Source organism: Magnolia sinica, chromosome 13 (genome assembly GCF_029962835.1).
Source record: "Magnolia sinica isolate HGM2019 chromosome 13, MsV1, whole genome shotgun sequence".
NCBI lineage: Eukaryota > Viridiplantae > Streptophyta > Magnoliopsida > Magnoliales > Magnoliaceae > Magnolia > Magnolia sinica.
The window spans coordinates 19,986,558-20,013,369 of NC_080585.1; the positions used below are offsets into that span (position 1 = coordinate 19,986,558).

General features: G+C 40.6%; 2 protein-coding genes and 1 long non-coding RNA gene across 4 annotated transcripts; 2 read left to right on the top strand and 1 right to left on the bottom strand.

The window, feature by feature from the left end:
* Positions 1–825: 825 nt before the first annotated feature.
* LOC131223131 (thylakoid lumenal 16.5 kDa protein, chloroplastic) lies at positions 826–14,025 on the top strand. The gene is made up of 4 exons (XM_058218440.1): positions 826–1,233; positions 13,054–13,193; positions 13,303–13,375; positions 13,563–14,025. Exons 1-4 carry the CDS (start codon positions 888–890, stop codon positions 13,670–13,672), a joined length of 669 nt encoding a protein of 222 aa, XP_058074423.1. The 5' UTR covers positions 826–887; the 3' UTR covers positions 13,673–14,025.
* Positions 14,026–20,115: 6,090 nt separating this feature from the next.
* Positions 20,116–25,077, bottom strand: LOC131223129 (methyl-CpG-binding domain-containing protein 11-like). 2 transcript variants are annotated; one of them, XM_058218439.1, is made up of 3 exons: positions 24,876–25,023; positions 23,755–23,833; positions 20,116–21,136 (listed from the first exon to the last, which is right to left on the bottom strand). In XM_058218439.1, the coding sequence occupies exons 2-3, from the start codon at positions 23,770–23,772 to the stop codon at positions 20,489–20,491; spliced, it is 666 nt and encodes a 221-aa protein (XP_058074422.1). In that variant the 5' UTR covers positions 23,773–23,833; positions 24,876–25,023; the 3' UTR covers positions 20,116–20,488. The 2 variants fall into 2 exon arrangements, with proteins under 2 accessions (XP_058074422.1, XP_058074421.1); XM_058218438.1 differs by lacking the exon at positions 23,755–23,833 and having other exon boundaries at positions 24,876–25,077.
* On the top strand, positions 21,528–21,901 carry LOC131223132 (uncharacterized). The gene is made up of 2 exons (XR_009160302.1): positions 21,528–21,673; positions 21,712–21,901. It is a non-coding gene; the product is annotated as an uncharacterized LOC131223132 (long non-coding RNA).
* Positions 25,078–26,812: the final 1,735 nt, after the last annotated feature.

Here is a 26,812-nt window from a genome sequence, read left to right on the forward strand (position 1 = left end):
CAGTGTGATCTTGAAATGTGGAGCCCCCGTAATACGGCCACCCTAATGAAACTTCTAGATCTTTGTTTCCGTGTACGGTTTTTGGAAGTGGGACATGAGTTCAATGTCCCAACTAAGCAGTCTGGGTGATTATACGATGTACGTGGGCCGCATCTTTACACGGTATACACGGGTTCGATTCTGATAATCCAGACCATTGGCATGTATCTCCTTGATCAGAGGGAGAGAATCTTAACCTTTCAATCTCTGGCCTACCGATAGACAGGTAAGAAGAGAAATGCAACAACGGCCCAGATTCAACTGAAAAGGGATGTATAATATTGGTCGCTGGGATCTTTCCACTCTGTAAAAATTTTCGTGCATCCACAGTCCGACTCAACAAACCAACGGTCTGCGTTTCTTACAGTCAAAAAAATAATAAAAATCAATGGTCTGGATTACCAAATAGTGAGCCCTATTTCGTGTGGATCCAGACCGTCCAAAACTCTGAACCAACTGTGGATGACGAATAACCAGAAAATTGCACTCAGTATCTGATATTTCCTTTTTTTACTTGTAGCCATCGATTCGATATACATTAATCGGAGGGTTTGGATTTACCGATAAGTATAATTATATAAATACGATCCATCAATAACGAGACCTGCAATTTGGATGGTGTGGATTAGCCGTAAATCAATCTCACGCCTGAGTAGAATGAGTCACCACCATTTTCCAAACACAACTCCTTAAATGGCAAGAATACCCTAATGGATTTTAAAAAATGACAATCCTATCGTTTTTCTGACTTGGCGGGTCCGTGATCTCACAATCCCAGGACTCTTATCCGCCCAACTGCCAATACCTATCTCCCTTCCTTCTTCCCACCAAAAACAGGTAATAGAAAAATGGCAACCTCTTCCATTCTAACTAAATCCTTCTTCCCTCCTCTCTCTTCTTCTCCGTCGTCGACGTCGTCTTCAACCACCAGTCTCGCCCCTCCCAGTCCCAACAGAAAGAAACCCAATTCACCTACGGCCGTCCTCTGCAAGGCGGCCCACAATACAGCCCGTCGGAGCCTCACCGTCGGCTTCGCTGCCCTTGCCGCTTCTTTTGCAGGAAAAGGCTTCTTTGATGCCAATGCGGCCGTCTTAGAGGCCGACGATGATGTGGAGCTCTTGGAGAGAGTGAAGAAGGACAGGAAGAAGAGGCTCCAGAGGCAAGAGGTCATCAGTTCTTCCAAGAAAGAGACAGGTCCCATTTCTCATTTCTTTACTAAAGAAAGTAGATAATCTACGATTGAGCATTCGACATGTGGGTCTGATTCAGACTTGCCGTGGGTCCCGTGGCAGATGGGAGATGGGCGATCCCAACCATCCAATTTCACCCCTAAAGCAATCATCCATTTCCATCATTTGAATAGGATCATCTGATGGGGTGTGTATTGAGGCATAACCCATCCCATGATGGGGCCGGCCTATCCAGCCAACAGCTTTGATCAACTAAAGGTGGGCCCTGACTGTTGAATTGCTTGGTTGAACAAAGGGAAGCAGTTTCTTTCAATGAAACATCACATAATACCTCTTTCTTTCCATCCACCATACCATTGAAATTCGAATAGTTGTTATCTTATTTCTTTTTTCCCCTCGACAGGACAGTCGTTTTCTTTTTCTGTTCTCCTTGTTTGGATAGACCCATATCTCATTTTATATGCTTCTTTCATGCTAGCCGAAATTTTTTTTCAATGTATTGTAGCTGCAATGCATTAGTGGTAGATTGCATTTGTTGTGCTTGCGAATTGGGTATTTTGCTTCAATGACTATCTGGTGATTGTTAAGTAGACAAGAAGTGAGTAATATTCAGTATTTATAAGTTTTTGAATGATAATTGTGGAGCATTGATCATGTTCTTGGGTTGTGTCTGAAAATCGAGAGGAGCTGAAAGCTTTTATGTATTTGAGACAACCCAAAGAGGTTGAATATATAGAGATTACAATCATCTATACAAGGAAAATAATAAAATCAGAATCCTCTATGGAAACGAATTATACAAGGTATACTAGCTATATAAGGTATGTGAGCCTGTCTAACACCCCCCTCAAATTAATGTTGGTCATCGACAAGTAATGGTTTGTCAACTAGAAATGAGTAACGTTCAGAAGTGAGGGACTTGGTGAGAATGTCTGCAATCTGATCATGGGATGCAACATGTGGAAGAGAAATGAGCCCAGACTAGAATTTCTCGCGGATAAAGTGACAGTCAATTTCAATATGCTTCATCCGTTCATGAAACACTGGGTTAGAGGCAATCTGAATAGCACTTACATTATCGACATGGAGTGGAGTAAGATTCTGCAAAGGAATACCCAAGTCGGAAAGAAGTCCACGTAACCAGACAAGCTCACTACACGCAGCAGACATTGCCCGATACTTGGCTTCTGTGCTCGATTTGGAAATAGTGGCCTGCTTCTCACACTTCCAAGAAATGAGAGAAGTGTCAAGAAAAACACAGTAGCCAGTGGTAGATCTTCGTGTGAGACCACAACCGGCCCAATCAACATCTGAATAAGCACGAAGGTCCAGAGTCGTCATAGTGATCGATATAAAGTTCTACGTAGGTACCGTATGATGCGCAATACTGCAGTCATATGAAGAGTCTGAGGAGCAGAAACAAACCGACTGACGACCTGGACAGCGTAAGCAATATTAGGGCGAGTCATAGTTAAGTAAACCAGAGTCCCAACCAAACAACGGTATAAGTCGGGCTGTGCAAGGAGATTACCATCGTCACGGCCATATTAAACGTTAAGTTCTAAGGGAGTCTGAACTGTCTTCTGATCCGTCAATTATGCCAAGGCGAGAAGATCCTTAGTATATTTACACTAGCTGACAAGGATCCCACGTTTAGAACGTGAAATTTCAAGCCCAAGAAAGTATGTGAGATGACTGAGGTCTTTAATTTTGAAGAATGATTGCAAAATATCCTTTAAAACCGAGATGTCAGTAGCATCGCTACCAGTCAAAAGTAGGCCATCGACATAAACGAGAACAATGACAATTCCGCGAGCAATGGTGTGCAAAAACAAGGATGGGTCATGACTACTTTGATTCAGGCCAGCACCTGTAACAACATCGTAAAAGCGTTAGAACCATGCCCAATGTGCCTGTTTGAGGTCATGCAGGGCTCTGCGACATACCTTATTATTAGGGATTAAAGAGTCAGGGGGAGGTTTCAAATATACGGTTTCTTGGTGATCTCCATGAAGAAAAATATTTTTCACATCCATCTGAGTAAGTGGCCAAGAGCGAACAGAAGATATTGTTAGAAGAGTACGAACAGTTTTCATCTTAGTCACGGGAGCGAATGTTTCATCATAGTCAATTTTGTATTCCTGTTTGAATCCCTGAGTGACAAGTCGAGCCTTATATCGATCTAATGATCCATCAGACTTGAGCATGACAGAATAAATCCATTTGCTACCAAGTAACTGTTAGTCAGCGGGTCAAGTGACAATGTCCCACATATGATTTTCATCCAATGCCGCAAGTTCTTCTGCTATAGCTTTCTTCCAACAATCATGAGTGGTTGCCTGAGAGTATGAGTAGGAATAGAAACAGTATCCAGAGTAGCATTCATGGCAGACATAGAGCATATCAAGCGATCAGGCGCTCGATGTACACGATCGGAACGACGTATCGAGGTAGGTTCAGGATCTGCAACAGGTACAGTAGGTTCGGGTTGAGTAATAGGTGGTGGAGTTGTACGTGGTCGACGCAAGTAAACCTGTAAGGAACGAGGAAGAATACTCGAGGCAAAAGGAATATCAAAAAAGGTGGTTAGACCAGGAGAATTTGGGGTGAGTGGAGGAGGAAGAGATGAATGAAGGCAATATGTTCAAGAAAAATAACATGTCGTGAAATCCGAACACGACGAGAAACCAGATCATAACATCGAAAACCCTGCTGAGTTTCTCCAAATCCCAAGTACATACATTTGATCGATTTTGGAGATAATTTATTACGGTCACGTGAAGCCAAGGGAACATAACAGATACAACCAAAAACACGAAATGTGAAATATGCAGGAGGTAAGCCGTTAAGAACAAAGTATGGAGATTTACTATTTAGAACGTTGGTTGCCATCCGATTAATCAAGTAGACTGAATGTAACATTGCTTCCACCCAGAAAGAATGAGGAACACTCATAGCTTTCATCAGGGTATTGTCAGTTTCAACAATATGACGATTTTTTCGTTCAGCCACCCCGTTCTGTTGTGGAGTATCAGAACAGGTGGTCTGATGAATAATCCCATGACCCTAAAGAAATGTACGAAAATCTGTTGAGAGATATTCCCCCCTGAGTCAGAGCGGAGAGTTTGAACTGGAACCCGAAATTGAGTCTCCACCATAGAGTGAAATATTTTGAATTTTTCAAAAACCTATGACTTAGAGTGCAGAAAGTAAATCCAGGTGTAACGTGTGAAATCATCAAGGAAGATAACATAGTATCCTAACCCAAAGAGAGACATAATTGGTGAAGGACCCTAGACATCTGTATGAACTAGTCCAAACATAGAAAATAATTTTGTAGTACTTAAAGGAAAAGGAATACACTTACTTTTTAAAAGACAACAAGATAAATAAGAATAATCCAAATCTTTTTTATGAAGAGAAACGTTCTCTAACATACCAGAAGAAAATAACTGAATTAACCGATCGAAATGTGGATGACCTAGGCAAAAGTACCATAGTTTCCACAATTTATTTACCGAACAAATATCTGATGAAGATGGAGAAAAGAAACAGCGAGCCGGAGTAACAAATGGATCAAAATCCAGCACGTACAGATGACCATGCCGCCTACCCATCCCAAGTACCTTCCCCATTGCCAGATCCTGCACAAAACAACAGTTGGGAAGAAATATGATTAAGCAGTTATTGGATGTGAGTTGATCAACTGAAATTAAATTAGAGAAGAGGTTAGGGACATGAAACACATCACGAAGGGTGAACTGACAATGAGAAGAAGGAAAGAAAGTCAATGATCCAACCGACTGAATAGGTAGTCTAGTGTCATCTGCAGTAGAAATAGACTGATTTTTGGTGTAGGGACAAATGCCACGAAGATGGGATACAGTACCAGTCATATGATTGGAAGCACCCGAATCGAAGAGCCATGTAGAAGATGGGGATATACCTGACATACCGGCCGCAGAAAGGGCCTGAATGATTTGCTGGAGCATCTCGGGAGTCAAAGGTGATGAATGACCTTCAGTAGAAATAGTAGATGTAGAATCACTAACAGACGGCTCAGAAGAAATAGTGGCAGCAGTAGTAGAAAGAGGGGTGGTCAGACGAGCAGGGCCGACGTTGTAGGGTGGCCGGACAAGCAGGGACGACGCTATAGGGTGGTCGGAAGACGCAGTAATGGTCGAACGACGCAGCAGGGGTGACCGGACAACGTTGTGGGGTGGTCGAACGACGCAGGGGCGGTCGAGCAGGGATGGTGGTCGAACGCATCAGGGATGGTCGAATCTGACAGGTGGTGCCGGTTTTGGATCAGTGAAGCTCTGATACCATGAAAACCAAGAGGAGCTGAAAGCTTTTGTGTATTTGAGACAACCCAAAGGGGTTGAATATATAGAGATTACAATCATTTATACAAGGAAAATAATAAAATCAGAATCTTCTACATATGGAAACGAACTATACAAGGTATGTGAGCCTGTCTAATAATGCCATTGAGTAGTGTTAATGGTGGAGATTCTTGTTCTTTGTCAATGAGATTCATGATTTCGCATCTAGATTCATTATCTTGTTTTCTCTTGTATTACGAGGGGCCCATTATATCGTTGACTCTTGTAAAAGAGGGATTCAAGATCATCTATATATATGGATGAAATGAATATTTGCCGCTTCCATGATGCGATCTACTTCCTTTTATTCTCATCACTAGAAAGTTGCAAGATTGATCTTGAAAATGGAAAATCTGGGGGAAATTGTCAATTTTGAAAAGATAATACAAATAAGAGTACATACATCAGTGCTGGGTGATTTACATAAAAAAATGAACGGAAAATGTAGTTGTATTTGATGGGTGGATTTGTAAACTGAGAGATGCAGAAGATTTTCTGTGTATTTGAGACAACCCAATGGTGTTGAATATATAGAGATTACAACCATCTATACAAGGAAAGTAGTAAACGCAGAATCCCCTACCTATAGAAATAAGATATACAAGGTATGTGAGGTGTCTAACATCCCCCCTCAAACTAATGCTGGTCATCGACAAGTAATAGTTTGCCAATAAGAAATGAGTGACGAGCAGACGTGAGGGACTTGGTGAGAATGTTAGCAATCTGATCATGAGATGCCACATGTGAAAGAGAAATGAGCCCAGACTGAAATTTCTCACGAATAAAGTGACAGTCAACATCAATATCCTTCGTTCGTTCATAAAAAACTGGGTTAGAGGCGATCTGAATGGCACTGAGATTATCGACATGAAGTGGAGTAGGATTCTGTAGAGGAATGCCCAAGTCTGAAATAAGTCCACGTAACCAGACAAGCTCACTACACGCAGCGGACATCGCCAGATACTCGGCTTCTGTACTCGATTTAGAAATAGTGGCCTGCTTCTTACAACAGAGTAGCCAGTGGTAGATCTTCGCGTGAGAGCACATTCGGCCCAATCAGCATCCGAATAAGCACGAAGGTCTAGAGTCACCGTGGAGGAGAAGAACAGAGATCGATCTAGAGTTCCATGAAGGTACTGTAGGATGCACAACACCACAGTCATATGAAGAGTCCGAGGAGCAAAAACAAACTGACTGATGACTTGGACAGCGTAGGCAATATCAGGGCGAGTCATAGTTAAGTAAACCAGACTTCCAACCAGACGGCGGTATAAATCGGGCTGTGCAAGTAGATCACCATCATCACGACCATAGTGAACGTTAAATTCTAAAGGAGTCTGAACCATCTTCTGATCCGTCAATGATGCTAAGGCGAGAAGATCCTTAGTATATTTATGCTGGCTGACCAGAATCCCACGGTTGGAACGTGAAAATTCAAGTCCAAGAAAATATGTTAGATGGCCGAGGTCTTTCATCTTGAATGATGATTGCAGAACTTCCTTTAAAGTCAAAATGCTAGTAGCATCGCTACCAGTCAGTAGGAGGTCATCAACATAAACCAAAACAATAACAATGTCGTGAGCAGGGGTGCGCAAAAATAAGGATGAGTCATGACCACTTGAGTAAAACCAGCACCCGTAACCACATTGTGAAAGCGTTGGAACCATGCCCGCGGTGCCTGTTTGAGGCCATACAGGGCTTTCTTTAGGCGACATACCTTATTGTCAGAAATTAAAGAGCCAGGAGGAGGTTTCAAATATACGGTTTCTTGGAGGTCATCATGAAGAAATGTATTTTTCACATCCATCTGAGAGAGTGGCCATGAGCGAACAGAAGATATAGCCAGAAGAGTACGAACAGTTTTTATCTTGGCCACAAGAGCGAAAGTCTCATCGTAATCAATTCTGTATTCCTGTTTGTATCCCTGAGCGACAAGTCGAGCCTTGTATCGATCCAATGATCTATCAGACTTGAGCTTTACAGAATAAATCCATTTGCTACCAATTAGCTGTTGGTCAGCGGGTCGAGGGACAATATCCCACGTATGGTTATCATCCAATGTCGCAAGTTCTTCTGTCATACCCTTCGTCCAACAATCATGAGTGGTTGCCTGAGAATATGAAGTAGGAATAAAAACAGTATCCAGAGTAGCATTCATGGCAGACATAGAGCATATCAAGCGATCAGGCACTCGATGTTCACGAGCAAAACAACATATCGAGGTAGGTTCAGGATCCGCAACAGATACAGTAGGTTCAGGTTGAGTAATAGGTGGTGGATCTGTATGTGGTCGACGTGAGTATACCTGCAATGGACGAGGGAGAGTACTCGAGGCAAACGAAATTTCAAGAAAGGTGGTTAAACCAGAAGAGTTTGGAGTGTGCGGAAGAGGAAGAGATGAATAAAAGGCAATATGTTCAAGAAAAATAACATGTTGTGAAACCCGAACACGATGAGAAACATGATTATAACATCGAAAACCCTTTTGAGTTTCCCCAAATCCCAAGTACATACATTTGACCGATTTTGGAGATAGTTTATTACGTTCACGTAAAGCCAGGTGAATATAACAAATACAACCAAACACACGGAGTGTGGAATATGCAGGAGGTAAGCCGGTGAGAACAAAGTAGGGAGATTTACCATTCAGAACTTTGGTTGGCATCCGGTTAATCAAGTAGACTGAATATAACATAGCTTCTGCCCAGAAAGAACGAGGAACACTCATAGCTGTCATCAGAGTGTTGGCAGTTTCAACAATATGACGATTTTTCCGTTCAGCCACCCCATTTTGTTGTAGAGTATCAGAACAGGTGGTCTGATGAATAATCCTATAACCTTGAAGAAATGTACGAAATTTGGTTGAGAGATATTCCCCCCTGAGTCAGAGCGGAGAGTTTGAACTGAAACCCGAAACTGAGTTTCCACCATAGAGTGAAATAACTTGAATTTTTCAAAAACCTGTGACTTTGATTGCAGAAAGTAAATCCAAGTGTACCATGTGAAATCATCAATGAATAAAATATAGTATCGTAACCCAGAGAGAGACATAATTGGTGATGGACCCCAGACATCTATATGCACAAGTTCAAACATAGAAGATTTTGTAGTACTTAAAGAAAAGGGAATACACTTACTTTTTGAAAGACAACAGGAAGAATAAGAATAATCCAAATCATTTTTATTAAGAGAAATATTCCCTAACATGCTAGATAAAATTAACTGAAGTAACCGATCCAAATGTAGATGACCCAGGCGAAAGTGCCACAGTTTCCACATTTTATTTGCTGAAGTAATATCTGATGAAGATGGAGAAAAGAAACAACGAGCCAGAGTGACAGATGGATCAAAGTCAAGCACGTACAGACAACCATGCCGCCTACCCTTCCCAAGTACCTTCCCCGTTACCAGATCCTGCACAAAACAACATTTGGGAAGAAATATGACTAAGCAGTTATTGGAAGTGAGTTGACCAACTGAAATTAAATTGGAGGAGAGGTTAGGGACATGAAACACATCACGAAGAGTGAACTGGCGATGAGCAGAAGGAGAGAAAGTCAATGATTCAACGGACTGAATAGGTAGTCTAGTGCCATCCGCAGTAGAAATAGCCTGATTGCCGGTATAGGGACGAACGTCACGAAGATGGGATACATCACCAGTCATATGATTGGAAGCACCCGAATCGAAGAACCATGTAAAAGATGGGAATATACCTGACATACCGGCGGCAGAAAGGGCCTGAACAATTTGTTGGAGCATCGCAAGAGTCAATGAAGATGAAAGACCTTCAGCAGAAGTATTAGATGCAGACTCACTAACAGATGGCTCGGAAGAAATAGTGGCAGTCATAACAGAAAGAGCACGGCCACGGCCACCACGTCCACGGTCAAAAGAAGATGCATAAGTTCGTGTACGGCAGTCCTGAATACCATGACCAGTCCGTCGACAATAAGCACAACATTCCTTATATTAAGCGACAACATGACCCACCTTCTTGCACCCGCGACAAGTCAAGGGAGAGGAACCAGAACCACGTGTTGGTGGAGTTGTGGACACAGCAAGCACCATATCAGATGAGCCCGGAGTTGAGAGAACTTTCAGTCGTTGTTCCTCAGCTAATAAATCATTAATAACCGAATTCAATGAAGGAGTAGGGTTACGGTTCAAGAGAGCAGCCCGACAATGCTCAAATTTCGGATGTAGCTTCATAAGGAATTAACGAACTTGCACACTCTCGCGCATAGTTTGGAATATTTTAAAGTCATGAGAAAATGTTGGATCCATCATAGCCATCTCTGTCCAAATTGTGACAATTTTGGAGTAAAATGATTGAATACTGTCATTACCCTGAGTAAAGGCAACAAGATCATGTTCCAGACGGTATAACCGGGCCACATTACTCTGTCGATAAATCGACTGGAGATGTTCCCACATCGCCTTAGCAGTGTGATGAGGCGTGAGTCCAACAACAATGGACCGATCGACCGAATCGAGAATTCAGGTAATAATCCGTCCATTGTTTATTTCCCAATCATCTAATTTGGCGGCATCTATGGGGATAGTAACAGATCCATCCAGTAGTCCCCATAAACCACTACCCTTGAGGAAGTTCTTAAAATGGATGGCCCATAGAGAATAGTTGGTACCATCAAAACTACAACGTGGGGCTTCTTTACGTGATGAGTCCTTATCCATTGATTGATCTGAAGTAATGGAATACACAGAAGAAAGTTTCAGATGTACCGTATAGCAAGGGATCGGAACAGAGAGTGTTGAATCTGGATCTGGAACAGAAGGTGGCTGGATCTGGATCTGGATGAGCAGAGATTGAATCTGGACGAACAGGATCTGGACGAGCAGAGTGCGTCGGATCTGAATCTGGATTTAGACGAGCAGAGGCCGAGCAGGGGTTGGCCGGACGAGCAAAGGCTAGCCGGACGAGCAGGGATGAACAGAGGAGCAGAGGGACAGAGGCGGAGAGGTGAGCAAAGGCGAGTAGGGACGACCGGACGACGTAGCAGGGTCGGACGAACAGATCTGAAGCAAAGGGGTCAGGACGACGCAACAGGGACAGCCGGACGACGCATGGGAGGTCGGATGAGCAGGAACAATGACCGAACGCAGCAGGGATGGCCGGACGATACAGCAGGGGCGGTCGGACGGCGTGGGAGAGGGGGCCGGATGACGTGGGAGAGGCGGCCGGACGACGCAGGGGCGGTCGGATGAGCAAAGGCACTTGCCAGACGCAGCAGAGGTGATGAACGGACAACGCAGGGACGGTTTTGGATCAACCTCGCTCTGATACCATGTAAACTGAGAGATGCAGAAGATTTTGTGTATTTGAGACAACCCAATGGGGTTGAATATATAAAGATTACAACCATCTATACAAGAAAAGTAGTAAACGCAGAATCTCCTACCTATAGAAACAAGATATACAAGGTAACAAGATATACAAGGTATGTGAGGTGTCTAACAGGATTATGAAGGCCAGCGCTCATAATGTTGCTGCTTGGGACTTTTGATATCAAAAAGAAGGAATGGATGTCCCTTAGATGATCCCCAACTCCTTGGTGGAAGTTCTTGACCTTTGAAGGATTCGAGAAACATATAGTTGTCCACACTCTCGTGGTAATGAATTTCACTGTCGATGGCTTTGATAACATAGGAGTTCATGCTTCCCCTTTCCTATTTGAGGAACATGCATCGTGTTACGTGTTTGTATTGGTTGGCTTTGTGACCCTCCTTAATTGCAGTAAATTTCCAATACATCAAAGAAAAAAGAGCCCGGCTGAACAAGGCAGGAGTGGACTATGATACTGAGGGAGGGGGAAGAAAAAATTAAAGGTGAAACGCAAGGAAAAAAGAACAATGGAGAGGAGGTAGAGAGGAAGAGAAAGAGAATTAGGGATAAACTCCTAGATTAGTCTCGCACTGTGGAGATTGGTCTATTTATCTATTTAATAACATGTACAAGGAGAAGAATGCCCCCAACAGGACATTATTGCTATAAAATAAAAATAAAAAGCCACAAAAGGACTATAGAGCCCCTTTCAAGAGGAGAAAATGCAACTCAATCTAACAACAGGGATGAGATATCAAAAGCTTAGGAAGATAAGCAAGCACCCAATTTCAATAGATGCTATATTGAGAATATGCCCATATGGTGGACAAGATGCATTAGTAACATATATCAGTTTACTCATTTGAAGGAGAAAATATATAATACAAATGAAACATAGATGTTTGAAGACTTGTGGCAAGAGATCTAGCAAACTTTATTAGCATAGCCTAAAGGCTTGATTTTGTGCCAGAATCGTAAACACGTTTATTTCCACCCTTACAAGAAGTGATCAGAAGGTGGAGGCAATTCAGGAGAGGAAGTGGCAAATGTAGAGAGTAATGCCATATTCTAAATACTTACAGCAGGCCGTCTCATGCTCGCACCTTTTGGTGGACGAGTAAGCCAAATACCCAAGTGTTAGAGCCTGGCTACTCGTAAGGAAGCGAGCATAAAAAAGAGTGAATAAAGATACATCTATTACTCGGCTCAAATACTGACTACTCCCAAGGTGCCTCCCAAATGAGAAGGGTTTACCTATCTATAGGGCTAAGCTACTTTACATCAATGGCTAGGATGAAGCCACATGGCATTCATCCACTGTTCAAGAATTCTAGAGAATTCGAGAACATTCCAAAGATCTCTACATATTTCTACATTCTTCTGGCCTACTTTACAAGTCTATACAGTATGTACAGACCTCATATGTATGAGAAGTGCAAAAAGAAGAAGAAGAAGAAAATAAGGACAGAGCCCCGTTTGGCAGCATCTAAAAATGAATTCAGCTCATTTTGGTTAACCACATTATGTACTAGAGATCTATTGATATATTGATCTCTAATGCATAATTAATGTTAACTGAAATGAGCCTGTTTTTAGGCGTTCTAGCAAACAGGGCCTTAGTCCATGAAATAGCATCTTCGAATTGCATGGTCCATGACAATAAGCTATTTTATAACCAGTCTCAAGGAGTAGCTGGATTCAGAAGAAGATTATGAACTAAGAGTCACATTGACATTCACTTCGAGAAAGTATTTGGGATTATTTCAATGATGTGTTGGCAACCATTTCTTAGCACACCATTCCTCGAATATGGGAGTCGAAGATCAAGTACAATTTTTAGAAACATGTAGCATTTGGATCCCTGAGATAGCAATGTGCCATCTGAAAAAACCATGATTTTTTTGGTTTTGGGGTATGTTTTTCAGACACTGCAGTCGAACCAACATAACAGTATTTTATTGTAGTAGATCAAGTTGGATTGCAGAATGCAGAGAGATGAATTTGGTTTCATCCTATTATATCCATTGACAAGATCTTTTTCATGTACGATTGTTCTATGCAATGATAAATCACTGTGGTGTCGTTGTTGCAGCATATCTCCAAGAGCTTGTATACAAGCTGAGCAAAGTGGGCCAAGCCATAGAAAACAACGATCTCTCAGCCGCAAGTTCTGTTCTTGGTCCAAATACCAATTCCGATTGGGTCAAGAATGTTAATAAAGCTTTTACCAAGGTCATTCCACTTTCTAAAACTGCTCAACAGGAATTCATATATGATTTCATTTTCATGGGAAGTATCTAGTATTTTTTATGCCTTGTTTCTCTGATATTCTTTTGATCAGCTGAGCTCCGGTCCTGAGGAGATGACAGAGGTTGACACATTCAATTCTTCCTTAGCTTCACTGATATCATCAGGTACATTACACTCTTTCCATGGAACCTGTTAGAGTAAACAGTCCTTGATGGGCGCGAGTTGCAGTATATTTCGGTATGAGAGTGCATGTATATTCACTCATTGATTATCATTATAAATAAAGGATTTTTAAAAAGTTTACTAATTTTCAGTTGCTGTAAGATTAAAATTCTCCCTTTTCTTCCTCAGTTACAAAAAAAGATGTCGAATCTTCCAAAAAGGCTTTCGTGTCATCCGCAAGTGCATTGGAGAAATGGACAGCTTTGACAGGATTGATCGCACAGCTCAAAGGCCTCTGATATGGAGGGATGAGATGGATCCATGTTAGCACACCTCAAGTTCATTGCCCTTATGAAGTGGGGTTTTTTGGTTGAGGGTGAATGTTCTCAGTTCCCAGTACCCAGTTCCCAGTTCCATCCCATTTACTTCGCCTTCTTCAGTGTCACGACGCAGTTTTGATGATTTAAGTCTTGAGAATTGACGATTTTAATTGTTTTATTCGGTTTGAGTTTTCGTTTTTTAAATTTGTTTATTGCTTGCTTGACTCATGTTTTGGTTTCTTGGTACTTTCACCTGTGTCAAACAACTGTTCTTGCAGTTACCTGCGGATGGAAATGGAATTCAATTTGAGTTAGGAGATGTTTGTAACAAACACTTGTCCAGTCCATAATCTGCTTTGCTTTTGGGGATAATTTCAAAGGATTAATGAATCATTTATAACTTACACCTTTTGCCTCAACATGGTTTGCACAATCTTCCCTCATCTTTGCAACAAACACTTAGGGTGTATTTGGGTTCACCAACACATTGAAATGCAAGAGTCTAATGAAGCTGGAACAAGTAAATTGTAGTTTCCTTCTTTAGCATTCATATTGAGGGTCTGGACTCCAAATTACAACCGCTTGAATTGAAAGGAAGAAACTGCGATTTGCATGCTTCCCTTCTTTAGCATTCACATTGAGGGTCTGGACTCCGACTTGAAATTACAACCGTGTGAATTAAAAGGAATGCACTGCAATTTGTGGGCTACATCCTCTAAATGAATACCAGGAAACAGCTTTGATTTTATCATGTCCTCTTGTTTCAATCCAATTAACTCACCCAAATGCTGCCTTATCTTACGCTCTCACCGATCACGAGGTTTGTAGCATCATTAAAATGCATAGACATACTGGTAATATGAATGGGAGCTCAGCTTGTGCAAGTTCCGTGATGGTCATGTGTCAGAGCTTGACTGTCTTAGGCTGGTGTGTGAAATTGCTATTAGTTTTCATGACTGCAAAACAGGCCAATCATCAGATGAGCGATACAGAACAGTGCGACAAATATCACAGAGGTTTTGAAATTCTTGTGATATCTTCATTGAAAATAGATCAAAGATCTTGAAATTCTCACGTATTGTCACTGAAAATAGATCAAGCGATATTACGGCACAATGTTGCAAGATTTTCAAATCTCAGCAGTTTATAGTTTTCATGATTTGAATGCAAAACTTATTTAGAATTTAAAATAATTCATCCAATACCTATGTATTTGCATTTTAAAAATTATTTAAACTTGCTTATAATAAATAATTTTAATATTTTATTGTCGGCCAGATTTTCCCAATAATGTTGCAAGAAAATATCAAAATCCAAAAATCTCCTGTGAAATTCCCAGGCCAAGAAATTGCTGAGAATGAGATTTGTCACTATCATAAGGAAGCCAAGCAATTTTGAATGAGGATGGCCAGGCCCTTTTCATGACATTCTCGTATTCCCAAAATTACACCAAAGAGCGGGCCTTCAATGAGTGGTTGCACTCATGAGAAGGCTTTTCCTATGCACCCAATTGGGATTAGCATTCCTCTTATCTACAACAGCAAGAAGCATGGTTTCCTGAGCAGGTTTAGAGGATTACTAAAGTGCATACACAATTAAGGCAGTATATCACCAGTGTTGGGTAGCATACATTTTCAACACTCCACAAGACTATTCATCTTAAGTCCCTTCAATTCAACAGCAGCTTGCATCATGCCTACTTGGGTACTGCATATCCCATGACAATCCAATCATCCACCTGTAAATTACAGCCACTCAGAAAGAATCTACAAGGCAAAAGAGATGTATTCAGAAGCTTGTGTTTTGATCACTCTTGGATTGTCACCTCAATAGCTGCTATCTTAGTATTCACTCCCAACCGGAAAAATGGTCTTCTCACCATCTCTCCTCTACAAGATTCTTTCTCATTTCTCTCTCATTACCAACATGGGTGCATCTCCATTCGACTCGTCCACTTATTTTAGTTTCTCCCCAACTTGGGTTTGTAAGAAAGCAGCTTCTTCCCTTTAAGTTGGACTTCTTTGTCTAGAAAGGCAAAGATGATTTTAATCGTGGATCTTGATGACCACCTATGATTGGAATATGTTATTAATGGCATATTTAATGAGTGGAACGCTTTAAATTATATTGTTCTCAAAAGGGTTAAAGAGAGGTGTTCCTTTATGTGTAGGGTAGATAAGAGTACACACAATGGCCATTGGTCATGAGAGTTGTGGTATGTGGTTCTCAAGTGCTTGTTTGGATTGTGATTCATATTACATTAGTATAAAAGTGCAATGATTACAAATTCCTTTACCTATCTCTTTAATACATTGCATTTTATCAATAATACATATGTTTAGTTTATCATAGTAAAATCATAATGATGATACTTTTACATTACTTTAATGTCAAATCATAAAGAAAAAAATATATTGATGTGCATGTTTGGATAGGAGATTTCCACTACAATATAATATAAAATTGTAATGACTACAAATTCGTTTATTGTCTCCTATTATATCTAGATTTGACCGCCGAATCATGTATTAAACAATCCTAATAAAATCGCATTGATGGCACTTTTACAGTACATTATTGATGTAATTCACAATCCAAATAGAACCTAACTGTTCACGACCACTTTAGTAGATTTGGGCTACTTGTGATCATGTTTTGTGGTCATCTTGTATTATGGGAACCAACGACGAGTTGTGATAAACAGTCCGCATCATCGGACATTATATATCATTGATCTATGCTACATGGGAGTATGAGCGTTCACAATGTCTATAGGCATTCATTGGAGGATCACATCAAGACTTTAACCGAGAGGCCTATCATGTCTAAATCATACCAACTAGAGCATGTACTAGCTTTGATTAATCCCTTGACTTGAAGACAAATGGGGATTTTAGGGTCTTCGTATCATATGTTTTCTTACTGCTAACTACTGTTGCAACAGCTATGTCGAAAACATTCAATAATAAAATCAACGTGGCATCATCATTGAAAATCCCCAGGGACTTTGTCCACAAGCTTAGCAAAGTGAGTGAAGCCATAGAGAACAAGGATCTCTCCACTCTAACTTTTGTTTCTTGTTCCAAATATCGGTTCAGATTGGATCCAAAATGTAACTATGGTTTTCACCATGGTGTCATGGTACTTTTCTAAAACTAATATAAATTTGTGTATGTTGACAGTTCATTTTCATCTAATGCTCTAGTGTTTGTGATACCTTGTTTCTCCTACATTCCTTTTGTCAGCTGAGCTCTAGTTCTGAGGAGAAATTGAGGGGGATACATGCCATTCATCCCTAGCTTCATTGATTTCATCAACTGCATCATAATTCTACAGCAAGATCGACCGTCTCTCTTAGGTGTGTTTGGATGGACAAGTAAGCCATGTTACGGACATTCTGTTCAACGAAGATGAAATGAAAATTAATGACATTCTTCAATAAGCATAGTGAGCATCCCTCAATATGTTTCTTTTAAGTCCAACTGTCCCTCTCAATATGTATGCCAAGGAAAATCACAATTTGCTTATTTCCGCCGTGAGTTTGGTTGCCCCAAACACAATGAAATTTCTTGATATTTTATGGTCAATCAGTCTAATTCGGTGCAAAATATCATGAAATTTCTTGATATTTGGTGCAAACAAACACACCCTAAACTAAATATTGCAGTTCAATTTGAGTTCATCTAAATGCAATCTTAATCTCTTCACCAATTTGCAGTTGTAAGATGAAAATGCTCTTGTTCAAAGTTACTAAAAATGACGTTGAATCATCCAAAGAGGCTTTTGTGACATCTGCAAGTGCATTGGAGAAATGGACTTCCTTGAATGGTTGAGCTTGAGTCATGTCGCTGTGCCCTAATTACAGCTCATGATCTTTTGGAAGGAAATGGGATCTTTTTTAAATTAACGCTTCTCACTTCTTCAATTCCATGCATTTTGTTCCGATTTCTTCCATGCTTTTTTTTTTTGGAAAGGCAAATGATAATTTATTAATAAAAACGCGCTACCAGTGCCAATGACACAAAAGGAGCCCCAACCCAACTAAGAACAGTAATCTGCTTGAATATTCAGATTAGATGCCCACTCTTTTATACAAGACATGCCCTCCCTAATAAAGCCGAAACACCATTGTTCCTAAAAAACGGCTATTTCTTTCACTCTAAATAGACCATAGACCAGCTGACAAGGATAGCCTCCAAAGCCTCTTTCCATCTCTTCCAATTCCACCACCGTGCCAGGTAAGGAAAAGATCATCGATAGTTCCTGACAACACCCAAGAGATCTTAAATGCCTCAAGAAGCCTACCAAATGGTCCTAGCAAACAGGCAATAGATAAACAAGTAGTTTACTGATTCCACAAGAGCACATGTTAGGAATACACATTGCCCTCTTTTGAAGATATTGATAGTGAGCACCCGGTTTCTGAAACCAACCACACAAAAGCCACAAACTTTGGAGAAGCACCATAGCTCCAAGCAAACCCCAACAAACACAGGCCCACAACTACACCCTCAAAGGTGAGAAATCTATAAAAAGATCGGAGAGAGAACTTTCTCGACTTCTCTAGACTCCACACCAAAGAGTATTTCATCTCCGACAACAAGCGGACTCCATGAAGCTTCTCCAAAGCCCTTAAGAATTCCTCCAATTCCTCATTAGAAAGATTTCTTCAACAAGCAGAAACCGCACCATGTTCTCTCTAATAGAAGAAAAACAACGAGTCACATAAGACTTAACCTCTAAGGTTATCCACACCAATCTGAGGAATACGAAAAGAAGAGGCCTTTCACCTTGCCAAACTTCTTCCTAAAAGACCACCCTCTACACGTTTCCTACTGCAAAGCATACTCCGTTTTGGCAAGAAGAGGCCTTTCACCTAGCCAAACTTCTTCCCAAAAGAAAAGAAGAAAAAAAAGAGGGAAAAAAAGGACAATCACCCTTCTCCAAACACTATCTACCTCAAACCTCCACAACCATTTGACCAAAAGAGCCCTATTGAGATCCTCCAATCTCCTAATCACAGCACCTCCTTCCCGAATCGGCCTACATACCTCATCCCACTTCAACAAATGAAATTTATGAGATTCAGATGACCCTTGCCAAAAGAAGTTGTGCCTTAATTTATCCAACCACTCCACCACTGCCTTCAGGTACTTTGAACACAGACAAAGTAAATTAGCATTTTTGGCATAATTGCTTTAATTAAAATCAGCCTCCCCCCATAGATAAATACATATTCTTCCATATAGACAATCATGTTTCCATTGTTTTCGATAACCATATACCAAAAATGCTTCGGCAGCTTATCAATATCGAGGGGAAGACTAAGATAAGTGGTAGGAAAAGAACCAACACCAAATCCAAACACCTAGCCAACAGACCCAACTCTTTCTTAGAAATTCTAATCCCCACAATCTCGCTCTTTGCGGTGTTAACAGCTTGGCCCTCAACCCTGAGACTAGAGCATTTGATGATCTTTCTAATGCTATCCACCATACCCTTCCGGGCTTCACTGAAAATAATCGTATTATCAATGAACTACAACTGGGAGATCTGAAGCCCTCCCCTCTCCACCTCGACGCCCTCGAAGAGACCAATCTCTTCGCTCTTGTCTAACATCCTCCTCTAAGCTTCCACAACCACACTACACTGTAGTTTTGATCATTCATGCATTGAAGGCTTTCATTCTTTTACTCTAATTAGTTGTTATGGCTTTCAACTAAACAAGCTAGTGTGACCACAGATTCGACTAACCTATGTGAGAAGGCTGTCTTGAAATTTCAATTAACCACACAATCAATGGAGCGATAACTTGTCTCAGTCCATAATCTGCAGATAACTAATGTTTGCTACAGCAGCAGTTGAGACATCAACGAGAAATTTACAACTCATCTACACCTTTCACGTGGACATGGCTCTTGGCTACTCTTGCGCTTACCTTATAACATGATAATGCACATACAAACTGGTAATATCAATGGATGATGGTCTGAAAGTTTTGTAACTTAAAACCAAAAATTAGGACCAGTTTCGAGAAGCGCCCAATACACCATTCAGCACTAGTGGTGGGCCATCCACTTCAAAATGCAGCCTCAGTTTTTTTTTACTTATGAGTTTGACACAATCATGTCTTACTGCTCAACTGGGTTTATATGGTTTCATCCAGACCATCAGATCATATGGACACAAGCAAAAAATCAAATAAGGAATGAATGCCCAATTGCATGCATGGGGAAGGATGATTGACCAAAGACACTACTTCGGTCCATCTCACAATATCCTCAAATCCTCAAATCACTCCTGCAAACAGGGCTACTTACGACCAATCATCGCACACATGGGAAGGATTCCACTATTTGTGAGACTCGGGCTAGCATTCCTTATTGATTTCAACAAAAGAGAACACATGAACATGGAATCAATAAAGCAAGTGCAAACATAATTGATACATATATCACCAATGTTGGCTATCACACCAGTCATAACACTCTACAGACTACAATCTAGAGTCACATTGATGCTCTCTACAGAGCACAATCTAAAGTCAATTCAATGCGGCAATGCCTCATCAAAGGCCTACTATTGATGTCCCATGAATAATCAGAGCAATCAACAACCACCTTAAAAAACTACGGTCATCCAAGGGAACCCACAAAGACAACAGAGATAGCAGAAAGGCAGGGTTATGCTTGCAGTAGCTAATAACCTGATTGCTTTGCTAATCTCAACGAAGACAACATAAAGGTGGGTTATGCTTTCAGTAGCTAATAACCTGATTGCTTTGCTAATCTCAACTTAGTGGTTGCTGTTTTCAATCACTTTGTTCTCGGTTTTCGCTCCATCTTCCACCTGCAAAATGGGTTTCTCACCATCCTCACTACGAGCTTCTTTCGCAATTTTTGCTCCCACTACAGATGTAGGTGTGTCTCCATTCGGCTCTTCAAACCCTTCCTGCTTTGTGAGATTCTCCTGCAGATTAACTTCCTTTCCGACTTGGGATTCTACAGGAGCAGCTTGTTCGGCTAATGGGTTACCATCTTCTTGCATTTTAGCTTCCTTCTCATATTGGTTATCTTCAGCAGCAGCTTCTTCTGGTACTTCCTTCTTGGCTGTGTCATTTTCTTGTGTCTGATCCTCTTTCATCTCTTGGGTTTCTTGGGCATCTTCTGTTTCTACACCATCCTTCACGGAATCCGTTGATTTCTTGCTTCGCTTCTTCTTGGGCGGACTTTCTGAAGGTGGGGTTGCTTTTGACTTCTCACTGATCCTTGTTGATCTCCTCGGGGTGTCACCAGTACCCCAGTCAAATTCAGATATTTTGGGGCCGCCAGAGTGGGATTTCAGGAGCTGCTCCAATTGCTTTCTGTTGTTGATCTCCTCCCCAGTGGGTGCAGTAAAAATGATTTCGTTCTTCTTCGGTGTGCCTTCTTTATTGGGTAGGAACTGCAGAGGTTAAATGATGGGTACCGCCAAATCAGGTGGTTGATGATACCAGCCAAACAGCACAACATAGAGGAATTCTATATGCAGAAGTGCATCTGCAAGAACCAACCACTATTGCCCTGCCTCCCAATGTGGCACATATGTGCAAGATGCAGAACGTCCATGGTCCACTCATCAGATGGGCCAGAAGAAATGTATGTTTAACAAAGGATAACCAACTGTCCACATCAAATGTACATAACAACAGCACATCTGATGATTGGACCATTCTGCCTTTGGGGCTAGGACACATTCACCATGGGCCTGCCTGATGAATGGCACAGATCTCCCATCTGTGACAGTTAAGCATGCATGAGGTGGTTGTGATTGGTGTTTGCAAATGTGCCTCTCTCCCAGTAGCATTCCTCAACCAAAGGATGCTCCAAATATAATACCTGGACCTACTTCAGAGAATCCTAATCAAATTCAGATATAGCTGCAAATTTTTTGGTAGTCGGATGTCACTTCAGGTATGTGTTGTGTCTTTACATGGAAAAGGTAAGAGCACCATTCACCACTTGTATTTTGATACAAAGCTTTTTCTTTTCTTTTCTTTTCCTTCTTACAAGCCCATAAAATCCATTAATTCAGAACCAAAGTACAAACTTGTTGGTTCAATACACTGAAGGATTGAATCCAAGCCACAGTGGTGAGATGTCTACATCCTGATGGGCTACGGCTAAGCTAAAAAAAATATGATTCTCTCTCATCTTAACAAAGATTAAAGCAAGAGAGTGATCTCCAAGAAAATCAGTCCCTTGGTTCATGTGAGCTCTGGCCCATCACATATCATAGAGGGAGCTCCCCTCAACCATAGATCTCAAACCTAACAGGTTATAAAACATGAGAATCCCATCAAAACAACACACCTACGATGCAGTAGCAGTAGAATCGTTAGGAAAACACAAATTACCCCTCGTGTCATAGAACACAGATGCCTAGTATAAGATTCCTCCTACTACTGCCATTGGGCTTACGAGCATAATTGGATTGGTGAAATCCAAAAAGCAGATTTTGAAAGAAAAACATCACATATGAGGAAAAGTATGGATAAGGAAATATGTGCAAGAATCGTAAAAAGGTTGTTTGTTTTAGTTCCATCATTTCCATGAAAATGTGGAATGGTAAATCTGTGAAAAAGTGGAATTTGGCGCCCCCAAAAAAATGTGGAAATGAAGATTAGCAAGTTATTTAGGGAAAAAGGAAAGTACCCTTTTCTGAGGAAAACCATGGAAAGAAAAATAATTTTCCACAAGTTACTTCATTGTCACAATCAGCAAATAATATCACATCTATGGAAAGCATTTTCTTTACCATTATTACCTTTTAGATTCCACCTATCCAAACAAACCATAAGCTTGCAGTTCGCCTAGTTAGCAAGGATAGTCCAAAGCAATTGCTTGGGCTATTTGGGCAAGGACGGCAGGAATCACAAATTCCACTTCAAATATCCCACCCTCCCTCCCTCCCTCCCTCCCGAAGTACAAGGCGGGAATCACAAATTCCACTAATTTCAAATCTCCCTCCCTCCCTTGGGATCTACAAATCCATCACTTCCAAAAGTAATTAAAAAATTTACCAAGTCCATGGATTTGTAGTTTGATTCCCAACATATAGATTTAGGAATTTGTCAAATCCAAATCCAACACAAATCCATGAATTTGACATGTTCATGGATTTACCAAATTCACATTCTCATTTGGGCCTTAAAGTCATTTCCATCCATCGCTTGGTTAAATGGTGAGGAAGCTTTTTTTTCAAAGGATAATGGTTGCCAAGGTATTCCCAACAGGTCATGTAACGACCATTACATAACAGTAACGATGGTAACTGTTACATGTTAACACGTTACAGGGTCATAATGGAAAAAAGCATAACGGCCACATTGTGGGGCTGAAATAGATTTCTTAAAAAGAAAAAAAGAAAAACAGAGAGAGAGAGAGAGAGAGAGCCATATTGGCCATTATTGCCCGTAACATAATGGTAATGGTGGTGCCATTATGGAATACCTTGGTGGTTGCCCTATCTCCAACATTCCATTGAACTAGATAACTAGTATTGAAACTTCCGGCAAAGGAAAACTACTAATCATTTTCCACATGGGGGATGACCTTTCCAACAAAACTATTTCCATTCATGCACCTATTTAGATTAGTGGAATCCTATTTTCTACCGTGGAAAAGAAAATGATTTCCGTATGTTATGACATTTTTCGCATATTGCGACAATAAAGTAACCTGTGCAAATAGTTTCCTCTACACGGTTTCCTCAAGAAAGGGTGATTTCCATTTCCTCCAAATAACATGATAATCCTATTTTTCACATTTTTGAGAGACAATAATCAGCTTTTTTACCATTGAAATTTCCACTTTTCCATGAAAATTATTATTACTAAAACAACCAACCTTTTAAGGATTTGCTTCCATGAATTTCCTTATCCACAATTTTCCTCAAATGTGATGTTTTCCTTTCCAATCTACTTTTCAGATTCCACAAATCCAAACAACCCAACTAATCCAGAAAGAGGAAAACCAACTAACTATGCTAGAAAGATTAACAGAAAGAAGAAAAATGAGAACCAAGAACAATAGCTCCATGCATTTTCCTTAAAGCCTTCCATCAAATAATAACTCCCAAGCCATTGTCCTTCAAGAGTACCTTTTACAACACCCAAGAAGAAAACCAGGAGAGACCCATAAATACCAATATCCATGAAAAAAGCAATACAAACCCAAGAATAAAAATAGAAATCAAAGAAATTCGTGACAGATCATCCACCAATTATTTCCCACAAAAAGGAAGTATACAAAATCCTAGCAGCTGAACTATCAATTTCCAAAATACCCACAAGAGAAGCGCAGAAATGAAAATCATTAAATCCGTAAATTAATTAAAAATATATATTTCTTTTGTAATTACTACCCATCTTTTCCTGCAGAAAGGCCGTATGCATAGATGAAAGCATCACCACTCAAGAATTTCCACAACAAACGCACTAAAGACAACTAAAACCAACAAATGCAGATGTATTCACAGAAAAGGATGACAAAAGCCCATTTCTTCTATTGATATTTGTCGCTTTAAGAGGAAAGTAGGGATTTTTCTGTAGTTACCATCTAAAAAGCCATCCTAACTTGAAAATTCTCCCAAAAAGAACACAGAAACAAGAAAAAAAAAAAAAGAGCTCATCCATTTCTACTGCTATTTATATCACCAGCAATTTTCGACAGAAAACAGGGATTTTTTATGCCCAAAATATCACAATTGGAGCAACGCCCACTAATTTTATTTTTTTTTTTTGAAAAAAAAAAACGCTCAAGAAAGTAAAAGCAAACAAACCCAGAAAAAAGAAGAAGAAAGCGATTTGTGTTAACATTCTTTGGTCTTTTCTCAACAAAATCCAGCTGCAAAACCATCAGGACTGGAGCAACTCTCAGTTTCTCACACTACGAAAAAAAAAAAATCCCATAAAAAATCCATCTATTTCTACTGTTATTTTGCGTCGCTACACTTCATTTTCTATAGAAAGAAGGAATTTTGTGGAAGGCTAGCAACCAAAACCATCATAATTCGAGCAATTTCCACAACAAAAACACACAGAAAAGAGCAAAATCAGAGAACCCCAGAAAGATTTACAGAAAAAAAGAAGACAACCCATTTATTCTTTCAGTAATTCAAGCCAAGAGAGTGAGAGAGAGACCTTTTTCTTCCATCCAGGAGGAGCAGGGAGTTCAACGGAGAGAACTTCAGGGCCCTCACTTGCCATTTTAAGCCCTTCCAAGGGAAAGAAGAAGAATAATAAGAACGAAATAGAAAATAGAAAATAGAAAATAGAAATAGAAAATCAAAGAAGGGAAAATATCGCTCTTTGAAATTTGAAATGAAAAGCACAAAAGTAGAGTTGTAGCAGATAAGGCGGTGATAGCGACTGTATTTAGTGGAAAGACGGGAAGCGGATTAGTTGAGAAAATGGTAACCGCTTAGTGGGTGTTTCCCTGACCGTGGGGCCCACCTCGATGTATTCTTGTGTAATCCACGCCGTTCATTCATTTTATTAGATCATTTTAGTGATGGTCCAACAAATTAAAAGTTCCAAATCTTAGGTTGACAACACCACGGGAAAACAGTGGTGATTGAACGCCTACCATTAAAAACATTCCATGGCCCACTAAATTTTGTTTATTTGCCTCAAACATATGGACAAGGTCACCCATGGATAAAGGGCAAAAAACAAATAGCAGCTTGATGTGGCCAAAGAAGTTTTTAACGGTGGGAATTCGATTCCTACTGTGTGGTCCATTTGAGACTGAGATCCACCCCATTTTTTAGACCATCACCTAAACTGAGATGGAGCAACGCATGGAGAGCTTGGATATAAAATATACATACATCGAAGTGGGTAAATGTCAACGCATTACCAATTCCGAGTAAGGAGGAGGGGGCGCGCAGTCCGTTGTGACGCACCACTTCCCTCAGTAGTGGCAGGACTCTGTGGTGCCAGCCTGATGTACGTGTTTTATCAGTGCCGTCCGTCTTTTTGCCAACCTCATTTTAGACTATGATCTCTAATTTTAAGCATATCCAAAACTAAAGTGGACCACACCACAGGAATAACGAAGATAATGATATCCACCGTTGAAACCTTTCCAACGCCTATGATGTTTCCATCCAACCTGTTCATAAGGACTCAGATACCGGGATGAAGGGAAAACACAAATGTCTACTTGATCCACGGTGGGTCGTTTAGAATCCAGCCACCACAGAGATCGATGGTGGCAGGGTCACCGCACAATCCGCGTTTGGTGCGGACTTTGTTGGACACATGCGGGAGTGGATTCGGTGCGGCCTCGGCGTTACTTGACACAGTGCGGCCCTGACGTGGATTCCACATTGATAAATATTTCTTATATCCACGCCGTTAATTAATTTTCTAAGATCGTTTTAGGTTACATTTCAATTAATCAAATAAAACACTCAGATGAGCCACAACATTGGACAGAGTGATGATTGAATGCTCGTTATTAAAAGATTTCCAGGGCCCACCGTAATGTTGATTTACCATCCAAACCGTTAGTAAAATCATATAGACTTAGATTAAGGGAATAAATAAATATCATCTTGATCCAAAACTTTTCTGGCCCAAAAAAGGTTTTTAATGGTCAAAAAATAATGTTTTCTGTGGTGTGATCTATCTTAGATTTGGATCTACTTCGTTGTTAGAATCATGCGATAAAATAACCTGACAAACCATGAAAAGCATGGATATACACTACATACATTAAGGTGGGACCCATGTTCAGGACCGAACTGTGTTATCTACGGCACGGGCCGTACCTAATCCGCTCCCGACACCTGCCCAGAGACTGGAGCGGTTTGGATCACGTTCCACAGGTCGGTCAGTTTAACTGAATTGCAATTTCAGTTTCGTGTCCGGAACGAAAGTCCTGTTGGCATATTCCATCATCCAACTGCCGGACGGGATTGTTTGCAACACCTGTGTAAAACACCCAATATATGTGGGGCTCACCATGTTTTATATGTAAATCTACTCCGTCAATCACGTATAGAATCTTATTAACCACATATATAAAATATCCTCTTAAAAAAATAATTATGGTGGAATACACTAATTGGAAC

Coding starts and splice junctions, on each gene's coding strand:
- LOC131223131 (XM_058218440.1), top strand. CDS start 888: ATGGCAACCTCTTCCATTCTAACTAAATCCTTCTTCCCTCCTCTCTCT. Junction 1,234..13,053: donor TTCTTCCAAGAAAGAGACAG/GTCCCATTTCTC, acceptor TCGTTGTTGCAG/CATATCTCCAAGAGCTTGTA. Junction 13,194..13,302: donor TTAATAAAGCTTTTACCAAG/GTCATTCCACTT, acceptor TCTTTTGATCAG/CTGAGCTCCGGTCCTGAGGA.
- LOC131223129 (XM_058218438.1), bottom strand. CDS start 24,941: ATGGCAAGTGAGGGCCCTGAAGTTCTCTCCGTTGAACTCCCTGCTCCT. Junction 21,137..24,875: donor CTCCTGGATGGAAGAAAAAG/GTCTCTCTCTCA, acceptor TAACCTCTGCAG/TTCCTACCCAATAAAGAAGG.